Here is a 13,192-nt window from a genome sequence, read left to right as displayed (position 1 = left end):
GAAAGAAGATCAGCTGAACGACAAAGGTGTTAGAACAGACACATAAGATGTATACTGTTGAAATGCTCCCAAGCATCTTCTCATCTCACTGAACATTCACTTCTAGTTGAAAGGCTTTGTGGGGCTGTTGCTGTCAGGCTACTATACTTGAGCTCCCAGTTCAATCAAGTTCCATTAAATGCCACCCTTTTACAATATAACTTCACTGTAATACGCAAAGAAGTGTCAGGTACCAAGATCTTTATATTGCATCACACTTTCATCGAAGTCCTATGATAGTTTTCTATTATTACCACCAACACAGCGCTTAGGAGCCCTAGTCATGGTCAAGGACCCAATTGTGCTAGGCGCTGTATAGTCTAACACAATACTCTCAGGAAAGTGACTGCTACGCAAGTGACACCCTGTTAAAACCCCACTCATGCCAACAGCTGCAAGGTCTCTCACCTTGTTGGGATCCCGCTGAAGTAGCATCTTTACCACCTGCTTCACATCGAAGGGCACAGTATCTGGCAATGCTGGGAGCTGGTCTTCTTGGTAGCTTCTACTTTCCAGAGAGGACCTTCCTTGGCCATAGAAAGGGTTACACAGTCCAAGGATTTCATACGCTATCGCTCCAACGGCCCATGCGTCTGCTTTACTGTAGTCAATCAGGACACCTGGACCTGGTATTGCTGTGACCACCTGCATCAGAAAGACCACAGGAAATATATGGGAAGGTAGAAATACACAGCACAAGTTTGTTTAACCTTCCGATAAATCTTCTTCTATTCATCAACTCAGTTCTTACTTCTGACTAAAGCTTGCACCCAGCTTAGTATTTATAGAGATATATTACTTGGGCAGCTGAAGAGGGACTCCAGATAGTGGCCTTATAAAGGAACCATGTGTTCCATTTCACACCGCATGAAAGCCAGAAGTATTTCTGCCCAGTATACCAGTGCCAGGCAAGGGATCCCTTACCATATGTTACGACTACTGGTAACAGGGGAGGGAAAGGAAACACAATTAATTTCACCACCACCCAAAGGATGCAGAGGAATGACTACTAGTTTGATAACAATGCAAGAATTGCTACACAGATGCTGTGTAGGAGAACTCACTGTCCTGAGACCCTTGGAAAAGCTAAGCAGAAGAGGGCATACGAATGGAAGGCAGCCAAATTTGGAATTTCTTACTTTTATGCGTAAGATCAACTACCACCTTGTAACACTGATTTTTTTTCCCCATTTTCAGTTGCTCAAGATACCAGCGGGAGATTGCCCAGCGCGGAGCTCTGTAATGGTGTTCTCGTGATGAATTCAACAGCAGATGTGGTTGCCCCATCTCAAAAAAGATACATGGGACATGGAAAAGGTTCAGAAAAGCGCAACAAAAATGATTAGGGGTATGGAACGGCTGTTATATGAGGAGAGAATAATAGGAGTGGGACTTTTCATCTTGGAAAAGAGACGACTAAGCGGGGGATATGATCGAGGTCTATAAAATCATGACTGGTGTGGAGAAAGTAAATAAGGAAGTGTTATTTACTCTTTCTCATAACACAAGAACTAGGGGCCACCAAATGAAATTAATAGGCAGCAGGTTTAAAACAAACAAAAGGAAGTATTTTTTTCATATAACGCACAGTCAACCTGTGGAATTCCTTGCCAGAGGATGTTGTGAAGGCCAAGACTATAACAGGGTTCAAACAAGAACTAGGTAAATTCATGGAGATTAGGTCCATCAATGGCTATTAGCCAGGATGGGCAGGGATGGTGTCCCTAGCCTCTGTGTGCCAGAAGCTGGGAATGGGCGACAATGGATGGATCACTTGATGATTCCTGTTCTGTTCATTCCCTCTGGGGCACCTGGCGCTGGCCACTATCGGAAGACAGGATACTGGGCTAGATGGACTGTTGGTCTGACCCAGTGTGGCCATTCTGATGTTCTTATCAGAGACATTTAACCACATGGTAGTGCCAATCAACCAGACCATGAATCCTCTAAGCAATGCTATTGGAGATGGCAATCCATGGCAGGAAGTTCTGTGGGGAGATAAACTAGACAAACAATGCCACACCCACAACAATCTGCAGCAGCCAACATAGCAAATTAGTGGGCACAGTACTAGGCAAAAATGGCAAGATAACCAATAATGAAGAGGCTTTTACCAAGTGTTGACTAAGATGGACGTGTTTGAACGGCATTCGAATTTCTCATCTTGTGGTGGGGGGTATATAGAGCAAAGGGGAAGGTTTGGTGTTCCCCAAATCCATTACTTTGGACCTAATCCTGCTCCTATCTATGTTAATGGACTTTACTGGATCCTACACTTCCAACAGCACTATACATATGTAACTACCTAATACAGGCTATAATTACTTACTGAGACTCATACACATGAGAAATTACCTCAGGTGCCATAAGACAGCCATTGCCTCCCCGATCCACATACCAGCTGGTGAAAGGCAAACTCAAGCCAATATTTTCATCTGCCAAACAGCAACCAAAATCTGTGATCACCAGCCAGGGACAGCCAGCTGTAAACATCACAGGTTAACAAAGTCAGCACCCAATTGAGATGTGCAGTGTACAATACTTGGCCATATTAGATACCACACATCATATCAGAAAACTGACTGACTATTAATCAGCACAAGCAGTCTCATTCCTTACAGGAATCTATATTACTGCAGACCATTTCTGCATCTCCTCTCTTCAGTATTAAAAGTTAGAACACCGGGGACATTTGTAAAGTAAAAGGTTTGCCCATTTCTCTGTATAAAGAATCAGTTAACCATCCAGAGGTTTCTCAGACACCTCAGTGATTCTCCCAAATTCAGCAGTCTGGGACTCACGCTCCACACACACAGTACTTTCAGTTTCTGAGGTTGCATGGAGGAAAACACTCGTGTTCATTTAAACAGCTTCCATCGTAACTTGGACACCCAGCGAGTGAGGTACAGTACCAATGTACAGCAGAGATGGGCAGAACGGAAGCATATTCCTAGATATAAAATGCAGTGTAAGAATTAGAGCTGCTGCTGAGTGATAAGAGAAAACAGACTGATGTGCCAGGTCTGACTGAGTCCCACTCTGACTTCAGAGAAGATACACAAGGTTAAGAATTAATCAGGGATGGAAGGAATCTTTGGTACAGAGTCAGGGAGCTGGCAAATGTTTGAGCTAGTTAATGGTTACTCTGCTGATGCCAAGTCAAACATTGCAAAAGAGAATAATTGATTTCCAGAGACTGAAGTTTTAATCATTACCATCTGCATTCGGTATAGCTCAAACAAGGCTTCAAGAAAACGAAACCTATGTTAGTAGGACCTCTAAAAATCTTCTACAGCAGGATTTTTAATTACACAGATCTAGGCACTTGCTATTGTTCCCTGTTCGTCTGAATCTCGGTCACACTGAAACAGTGCTCAGGTAATTAAAATTTCAGTTAAAGAGAGTGACAGCAAACCAACAAAATGCTGTTCCCTCTGGTCTCAGCTAATGATCCGAAGGTGCAATATCACTAACCTATCTCTGCTGTGGGATTTTAGAAATTGCCTGGCAAGTTACAATGACAGAGACCATGGACATGAAGCTTTTGCGTCATAAATGTTGTAGTACAGGCTAGTGCATGCCCCTCTGCTCTCTGTTTAAGCAGTCATTCACTTATTTTTTGCAACATATCTTGTTAACAGTGCTTTGTCCTTCCATAGCACCTTTCATCTGATGATCTCCAAGCATGTAACAGACACTGAACAAACACCACAACACCCCTGTGAGGCTGCGAATCATTATCTCCAGTTTACTGATGGGGAAACTGAGGCACAGAGAGGCTAAGTGACTTTCCCAGCTGTCACAACAGCAGCATGTGGTAGAGCCAAGAACAGAACCTAGGAGTCTCAACTCCCCTAAACAAAGGCTGTAACATCTAGGCTCACTTCCTTCCCCATTAAACACCGTGGATGTGATTTTCAAAAGCATCTAAGGCCTGGTCTACACGGGCGGGATCGATCTAAGTTATGCAACTTCAGCTACGTGAATAACGTAGCTGAAGTTGACATACTTAGACCTACTCACTGTGGTGGACTCACTGCGGTGAGTCGACTGCTGCCGCTCCCCCGTTGACTCCACCTGCGCCTCTTGCGGCGGCGGAATACAGGAGTCAACGGGAGAGCGCTTGGGGGTCGATTTATCGCATCTACTCTAGATGCGATAAATCGACCTCCACTGGATCAATCGCTGCCCACCGACGCAGCGGGTAATAGAGACATAACCTAAGGCTACGTCTACACTACCGCAGGATCGACGCTCCGGTGACCGATGCACTGGGAGTCAATTTAGCGGGTCTAGTGAAGACCTGCTAAATCAACAGCAGAGCGCTCTCCGATCAACCCTGGTACTCCACCGGGAACGAGAGGAGTAAGGTAAGTCGATGGGAGAGTGTCTCCTGTTGACCCAGTGCAGTACAGACACCACAGTAAGTCGACCTAAGCTACGTCGACTCCAGCTACGTTATTCACGTAGCTAGAGTTGTGTAACTTAGGTTGACTTACCACGGTAGTATAGACATAACCTAAGTGACTTATATCAGGGGATAGCTATGTTAGTCTGTATCCAAAAAACAACAAAGAGTCCAGTGGCACCTTAAAAGACTAAGAGATTTGAGCATAAGCTTTCATGGGTAAAAACCCCACTTCTTCAGATGCATGGAGTGAAAATTACATAAGCAGACATAAATATACTGACAAAGTGTGTTTATCAACGATCTGCAACCTATCCTGGAAAACGATCCCTCACTCTCTCAGACCTTGGGAGGCAGGCCAGTTCTCGCTTACAGACAGCCCCCCAACCTGAAGCAAATACTCACCAGCAACTACACACCACACCACAGAAACACTAATCCAGAAACCAATCCCTGTAACAAACCTCGTTGCCTACTCTGTCCCCATATCTACTCTGGCGACACCATCAGAGGACCCAACCACATCAGCCACACCATCAGAGGCTCATTCACCTGCACGTCTACTAATGTTATATATGCCATCATGTGCCAGCAATCCCCCTCTGCCATGTAAATTGGCCAAACCGGACAGTCCCTACATAAAAGAATAATGGACACAAATCGGACATCAGGAATGGTAACATACAAAAGTCAGTGGGAGAACACTTCAATCTTCCTGGACATTCTATAACAGTTTTGAAAGTAGCTATACTTGAAAAAAAAACTTCAGAAACAGACTTCAAAGAGAAACAGCGGAACTAAAATTCATTTGCAAATTTAACACCATTAATTTGGGCTTGAATAGCGACTGGGAGTGGCTGGCTCATTATAAAAGCAGCCTTGCCTGTCCTGGAATTGACACCTCCTCATCTATTGTTGGGAGTGGACTATATCCACCCTGATCGAATTGGCCCTGTCAACACTGGTTCTCCACTTGTGAGGTAACTCCCTTCTCTTCATGTGTCAGTTTATTTATGTTTGCATCTGTAATTTTCACTCCATACATCTGAAGAAGTGGGGTTTTTACCCACGAAAGATTATGTTCAAATAAATCTGTTAGTCTTTAAGGTGCCACCGGACTCCTTGTTGTTTAAGTGACTTAGTAGCCCAAGTCCCAATACAAGTCAAATTACTTTTGTAAACTCTCTATTCATCTCCAGCTGGACTCAGCAAGCTACATACCAGAATCAAATTCAACTAGGATATTGTCCGATTTTAAATCTCTGTGTGCTATTCCATGACGAACAAGATGATCCACGCCTTCCAGTAACTGTAAGATCATCAAGGTGCTGAGGTGGGCATCTGAATTCCTCTTGCTCAAGTACTGGCGCAGGGTGCATGGATAACTAGACAGATTGAGAAAGACAATCATAGAATCATAGACTATCAGGGTTGGAAGGGACATCAGGAGGTCATCTAGTCCAACCCCCTGCTCAAAAGCAGGATCAATCCCCAATTTTTGCCCCAGATCCCTAAATGGCCCCCTCAAGGATTGAACTCACAACCCTGGGTTTAGCAGGCCAAAGCTCAAACCACTTAGCTATCCCCCCCCCGCAATATTTAATTCAGTATTCTACCACTGTAAAGCAAATATTCAGTTCAACATTAGTGGCATCTGCTTAGAGATACTTCATTGTTACATTTACTAACATCTCTCTAACCATCCCAAATTCCTTAATCAACCCCAATCCCCTCTCATCCCCAGTACACAAAAACATCTGCTAATGTTTTGCCACATGGCATGCTATCTCAAATCTGGGACCTCCATCAGGGCTTCCATACTTCTAAAACTGGAAATAAAAGCATCCTCTCTAAAAGTAGGAGGCTCACAGGGTGTTGTACAATGAGATTTCTTAGGTATTTTATTTACAAAGGGTTCTTCTGTGTCCTCCTTTGTATTCTGAAGGAAAGAGAGGGAAGTGTGTTATTACAGAATAGACAGTCTTGGTGGGAAGGGACATGATTCAGAGAAGGAAGAGTTTTTCTGGAGCCAGGTTGGTCAAAATAGCAAAAAGTGGGGGAAATGGAGATATCCCCCTACAAAGTGTTTTATAAAAAAATGGAGAGATAATTTGGAACCCAATGCTTGTGTCTCAACTGAAAAGCAACAGCTGATCAGAAAGAAAGAGAAAACCCAGAGTTACTGGGTCCTGATGAGTCACTTTTGCTTTAATTTTGCCTTCGTGTACAGCTGAGAAGGTAGGGTTAGAGAACCAGAATATCTGAAAATTGGGAAAGTGTTTGAAGTTTCTAAAATGAGTTAATTAAATTAATTATTTATAAGAGTAACTAGCCTTCATTGTTTGACAAGATTTAAAGCCTCAGGAACTGGGGAAAGATCACAGGATATTTCTTAACGTGTTCTTTGATCCATGACAATGAACCAGACCAAGACTTCACAAGGCCTTGTGTTGCCTATCCGGCAGCTGCAGAATACAGAGCCTCGCAGCACAGCCACACTAGAAATCTGAGTACCTTGCAAAGCTCATCTCTACCTACTTCTTCATCACTAAGAAGAGCGTGCGGCTGTGACCGATCCCACTGGGGTTCAGACTTAACGGGAGAACATCTGGATAGTCCACATATGCTCCAGGTAGCAGAGGAACTGAGGATGTAAAAGCTCGGATCACCTGGATTATATTCGGATGAGGTTCCAACCTCTTCTTCCCAAAAACAGGTCTCCTGTTTCAACGTAATTTGTGAATCACATCAGACAAAGAAATTAAAACCCAACAGCTACAGTAGGATGGTGAATTACGGACACTTTCATTTTTGTTATTCTTACTAAAATCATATTTTTCATTAATACAGCACTTTTCCTCCTAAAAGATCCCAAAGAAGTTTATAAACTCACTCATTCTAAAACAAACAATGTTGGCAAATTAAAATTAAGGTTAGAAAGTGCAGTTCAAAACAAGATGTACCTTAAAAGTGTCTATAAAAAATACTCAACCACTCTCAAACATGAAACGCTCTGGATACCACAAGTTTACAAACAATTCTAACAATTGTTCAACAGATAACTTTCCTAACCAAGCCCCCAATCCTACAAACTAATCCATACAGGCAGGTTCCTGCACTCACATGAAATCCCACTGACTTCAATAGGGATCCACAAAGTAGACTCATTGCCTATATTGAGTCCCATTGAGCTAAACAGCGCTCCATACAGACACCAGCATATGCCTGCATGATTCAGACTTCTTGCAAATCCCCACTCCTATTGTTATTAGCGGGCAATCCCCAGCAGATCAAGGGTAGTCAATGGACTCTGGCTTTATAGATCTGACCCACTGACCATAATTAAAACTACAAATTGGCTCTTTCCACCAAATGTGTTAGATCCCCTTGCTCTAATAACCCAAAACAACCAACCTCTATTTTCTGCAAGGTGCAGTTTAATGTTACACCATAAGAGGGCATTCAAAACATTTGTTTTATCGGCTATTAAAAAAAAGAATTACATTGAGAAAACAGAATTTTCCACAAATTTGATTGCTGAACATGAGCCAACAGTTGCCTACATTAGAAAATAAGCCCCACTGAGAATCATTAAAAGCAAAATGTAACCCTTTATTTTAATCCAAAATAACCCCTTAAGCCTCCAAAATAACCCTTTAAGTGCTAGTGTTCTAAATTATTAACAGAGGAGTAGAGTTAGTGTAAGAGACCTGACTCTCAATAAGATTAAGGAGAAAACTAGGACTGGCTTTGAAAAAAAATGAATTTATTATTAGAAGCAGATCAAGATCAAGGGGATACCAAACCAGGAAATCTATGCTTTGATGTACACAGTAAGTGCCCATTAAAATGAATGAGAGTTACACACATGTATCTAGAGCAAAACAGACCTCTCTTTTCTCTCATCCCCTGAATGCAAAATATCTGTCTGGTTTGTCTGTTACACTCCTAGGCCAGCTATATACCTAGCAGTGTTTATTATCTATTTGTACTGGCAGCAGAGGTGTATTTGAAATTTAAAACCGATGATCTGGATTCTGGATTACATTGTTTAAACTGGAAAAAAAAAAAAGGAGCTTTTTTAAAAGGACACCGATTTAAAAAAAAACAAAACAACACTTTCCTGCGTTCACCTCTTAGATGACAAAATGTGAAAGAATTTTAAAATTCTAATTTACTTTCCTGTATTTATTTACTTTTCTCTTCGCTCAGTATGTGAAAACAGAGTAAGCCATTTTCACTTTTGTTTCTGGTCAGTTTTGAGTAAACTCCATTGACATGTTGTTGTTGTTATTAATTACTTGTACTACCACAGCACCTAGGAGCCCCAATCACAGGCCAGAACCTATTATGCTAGGCGCTGTACAAAGAACAAACAGTTATGGTGCTATTCTCTCCTCCAAATCCCTATGAACTAATTCTCCAAAACTGTGTTTAGGGTTCCCAGTACTTCCGGAGGTGCCATCATTTAGTTGAAACGTACAACAGAGGTCCTGACCACTTGTGGTCACTAATAATTCCATGGCCCTTTTTCTTTTTTTGGCAAGTGTAGAAGAGTCAGCCCCAGTATTCTGGCCAAGGTCCAGACTGAGTGATTAAATCCCCTACGTAGCATCAAGTGGATGCAGTTTTTCTCTTAACTTCCTCTATTTAGATACTCTGTGGTATGCCTGTGTACTCTAAACCACCGCTGAATTTCAGAGGTCTGATGAAGTGATTTCCACACATATTGTACAAATATACAAGTACAATGAGTAAAATGCGTAAGCCACATTGGGATTTGGATGAAAGGTACCTCAGATCCTGAATGTATCAGTACTGTTCCATCTTCTGGGGGGATTTTAATGATGGCAATAGCTATTGCAGGGAAACACAGCCCCCTGAATTCAGGTCTTGATAGACATGTGAAAGGGGGAGTTGATTTTCCAATTTTTTGTATCTGAAATTTATGGGCTTCACAGATTCTTATAATAAACTTGTGTTCTTAAAACATGCTAATAAAGGCTCTCTGATCACCTTTAAGGACCAAAAAAAGCATCTACTAATAAAACATACCTGTGGCAAGCAACAGCTCCGTATTCCCCAGACAAGGCAGAACCACTCGCTGGAACAAGCTCCTGTCTCATGGTGCTGAGGATAGCTTCACTTGAAGAACCAGCCTACAACAGCAGTTACATAGAACGTTGTATTCAAACCTGAGCTTTAAAATCATCCAATCTAAATACCAACACTGGAAACAGATAACTCTGAAGCTGAAGCTCAGTAAATGCAGGCTAGAAATAAGGGGTAATTTTTAACAGCACAGGTGTAGTGGGTTCTTCATCATTTGAAATTTTCAGAATAAAACTAGATGTCTTTCTAAAAAATATTTCCAAGCTCAGCTACAAGATACAGGTTTGATTCAGGAATTACTGAGTGAAATTCTATGGCCTTTGTTATGCTGGAGGTCAGAATAGATGATCATAATGGTCCATTCTGGGTTTAAAAAAGAAAATCTATGAATCCCAACAGATTTAAGGGATCACTAGTTTGGAAGACTCCTCATGCATAGGCGGCGACTCTGTGAGTGCTCCAGCCCTGGAGCACCCATGGGAAAAAAATGGTGGATGTTTAGTACCCACTGGCAGCCCCCCATCAATGCCTCTCTTCCTCCCCAGAGCCTCCTGCCTGCTGGTGGGCCCCGCTGATCAGCGCCTCCCCCTCCCTTCCTGTGCCTACTGCCTGCCACAGATCAGCTGTTTTGCAGCAGGCGCTGGAGGGAGGGGGCAGGAGCAAGGGCACAGTGCGCTCGGGGGAAGGGGCGGAACTGGGCGGGGAAGAGGCGGGGTGGGGGAGGAGCGGGGGTGGGAAGAAGCATGGCCGGTGTGGGGCATTGGGGGAAGGGGTGGAGTGGGGGAGGGGCCTGGGCGGAGCCAGGGGGAGCACCCCAGCAGATTAGAAACTCGGTGCCTATGTCCTCATGTTCAGACTGGGATGGGTACAGTGAATTTTCCACAGAGAAAAGAATGATAGCTCTCTGAATCTCTGGGATAGTTACTTCGGGATATGGCTGATCACAGAATCACTTGGGCTGGAAGAAACTTATGAAGAGAGATCTGGTCCACCCACCTAATTGTGCGGGGCCTCCAGTGGGTAATTTAGCTATCCAGCTTCCACGAAGCATTACTGGTTTCATACCTAAAATGTCCCCAGCAAATGGACATCTAAGTTTTATCCTTGAGTATCTCTAAAAGCAAGTGATTCCTCAAACTTCTTTAGCAGTATTTTTCCATTTCCTGCTAGTTCTTAACATTTCTCCAAGTTTCTCTTAATATTAAACAAAATAATTTTTTCCCAGAAAATACTGTCAATATTGTCAAGACACAATAGACAAACCAGCAGTGACACACAAATGTCATGCTGATGCTGACTCCCATAGGAAGATTTTTGATGAGCATTAATTACCTCCCTGAGTCACTGTTCATTAACAATCTGTGTTTCCATTGCTATATATCAACAACTTTGTTCCAATGTACTAATTGTGCACAAAATAATTAGAGCTTTCAACACATCTGTGGTAAACATTTCACTCAGACTTCGCAAGTGTCAAACAGGAAGACTAAAGACTAACTCCTTACCGAAATGTTCCACATCATTTTGATAGCTAATGGGAAAGCAGCTCTTTGCTGGTTTGTTTGTATAGGTTTCGTTTCTGCAGGGTGGATAACTGAGCCATGATCCCACTGTGCATCTGGACTCTTCCCTTCTAAAGGCTTGCTGTCTTCACTTCTTTGGTAGTTAGAAGACAAAGGAATAGCTGCTTCATATACCGCAGCACTGCACCCTTTCCCAATGGGTTGCCCAATAAGGTACTCTTCCAGTTTGAAGCCCTGCCAGCGGAAAGTGCTCAGTGGATCTTTCAGTGGCTTGTTCTTTCTGATAAATATGGTCTGAAAGGAAAGTGAAAAATCACTCAATTATTCCACACTTTAAAAAATAGAGAACTACTTTGCTATGTTAAATTATATTATTGTATGTGCTCCAGGGTGTGCATACAAGTATATATACCACATGGCCAGCACAGTCGTCATTTGAAAGCTTTATATCTTCTATTATGTTAAACTACAATCCAGTTGGGCACTTACAAAACACATGGTGGATCCAATTTACAAACTCACAACATCCAAATCCTGCATATGCATGCTTCAGATTGGAATATAGGCATATAAAGCATATAATACTTTGTGTTTCTGTAGCACCCTTTATCTGAAGACCTCAAAGCACTGTATAAATATTAAGCCTCACAGCAATATAAGGTAAGTAAAATATTATCCATACCCTACAAGTGAAGGTACAATAGCCAGGTTCACACTAGAAACTTTTGCTGGCAGAGCAATGTCAGTTAGGGATGTGATATTTTTTGCAACTTTCTCTGTCTGCAAAAGCCCCACTGTAGACACAGCTATACCAGCATAAAAACTGCTTTTGCCAGCATCACTCATATTGCTTGCCGAACTGATAAGTTGTGCTGAGAAAAGCTCTTTGCAGGTACAGGCTGTGTCTACACTGTGAAGGTTTTGAGGGTATAGTTATCCAACAAGTTTTTATTTAAGGTGTTTTTCAACCAATACTACAGACAAATACATGTGTTTGCTCACAAGAGGAAAAAGAAAAACATTTATTCATCTACAGCAGTGGTTCCCAAACTTTTTCCGCTGCTTGTGCAGGGAAAGCCCCGGCGGGCCGGGCCGGTTTGTTTACCTGCCGCATCCGCAGGTTTGGCCGATCACAGCTCCCAGTGGCTGTGGTTCGTTGCTCCAGGCCAATGGGAGCTGCTGGAAGCAGTGCGCGTCCACAGGTTCGGCCGATTGCGGTTCTCAGTGGCCCCGGTTCGCTGCTCCAGGCGGCGCAGGCCGAGGGATGTACTGGCCGCCGCTTCCAGCAGCTCCCATTGGCCTGGAGCAGCGAACTGCGGCCACTGGGAGCCGCGATTGGCTGAACCTGCAGACGCGGCAGGTAAACAAATCGGCCCGGCCCACCAGGGGCTTTCCCTGCACAAGCGGCGGAACAACTTTGGGAACCACTGATCTACAACATAAGCAAATAAAGTCTGCAGAGAAAGATCTGGCCAGCTTCTGTAACAGGGATTTTTACTGTGCTTCCCTCCCTCTCTGAATGAATAAAATGTTTAAAAATAAAACCTAGTTAAGAACAATGGCAAATAGAATGCCAATGCCCTAAAGCTTTCATGGCAGCTGAAAATGATAGTTGGTTAGAGGAGAGAGAATCAATGAGGGGGAAATGTTTGGGGGTTGATGGAAAGAGACACAAAAAGGGGAAAAGGACTTCAGGATCAGAAATTAAGAATTAAGACATTGAAGAAACAAGTTGTGATGAAGTGGGAATTTTCTGTAGTGTTTTTATGACGCTGAGGCATGCCTCAGTGTCCCTCTGAGTGAGGCATTGGTAGTCGGTGGGTGCAAAAGGGTTAACAAAGCTCCTGGAACAGCACAAGAGACAGAAGGTATGAGTGTGCTACTTTGCTGTCTGGGAGGAATGAATATAGTCCTTAAAGAACTGGCTCAAACTGATCCAAATCAACAGAGGGCCCACAAAACAAAGAGATGCCCCAACCACTGAACAATCAACACTTAACAGGAGGAAACCCTGGCAGGCAGGAACTGAGTTGGAGAATAAGGTGTCAGCTGACTGGAAAAACAGGAGCCTAGACTGGGGAGACAAAAGGGGAACAGAGGGAGAGAGCCA

General features: G+C 43.1%; 1 protein-coding gene across 2 annotated transcripts in view; it reads right to left on the bottom strand.

The window, feature by feature from the left end:
* The window catches only part of PINK1 (PTEN induced kinase 1), a 58,303-nt gene that overhangs the window by 41,303 nt on the left and 3,808 nt on the right, over positions 1–13,192 (bottom strand). For both annotated transcript variants that reach the window (XM_077837524.1, XM_077837523.1), the window contains exons 2-7: positions 11,065–11,376; positions 9,503–9,606; positions 6,986–7,168; positions 5,669–5,832; positions 2,395–2,522; positions 448–684 (exon numbers count right to left, since the gene is read on the bottom strand). In XM_077837524.1, coding sequence (XP_077693650.1) covers positions 448–684; positions 2,395–2,522; positions 5,669–5,832; positions 6,986–7,168; positions 9,503–9,606; positions 11,065–11,376 — 1,128 coding nt within the window. The remainder of the gene's footprint in view (positions 1–447; positions 685–2,394; positions 2,523–5,668; positions 5,833–6,985; positions 7,169–9,502; positions 9,607–11,064; positions 11,377–13,192) is intronic.

Source organism: Eretmochelys imbricata, chromosome 18 (genome assembly GCF_965152235.1).
Source record: "Eretmochelys imbricata isolate rEreImb1 chromosome 18, rEreImb1.hap1, whole genome shotgun sequence".
Taxonomy (NCBI): domain Eukaryota; kingdom Metazoa; phylum Chordata; order Testudines; family Cheloniidae; genus Eretmochelys; species Eretmochelys imbricata.
Note: the sequence above shows the minus strand (reverse complement) of the source record. Positions and strands in the feature narration are given on the sequence as shown.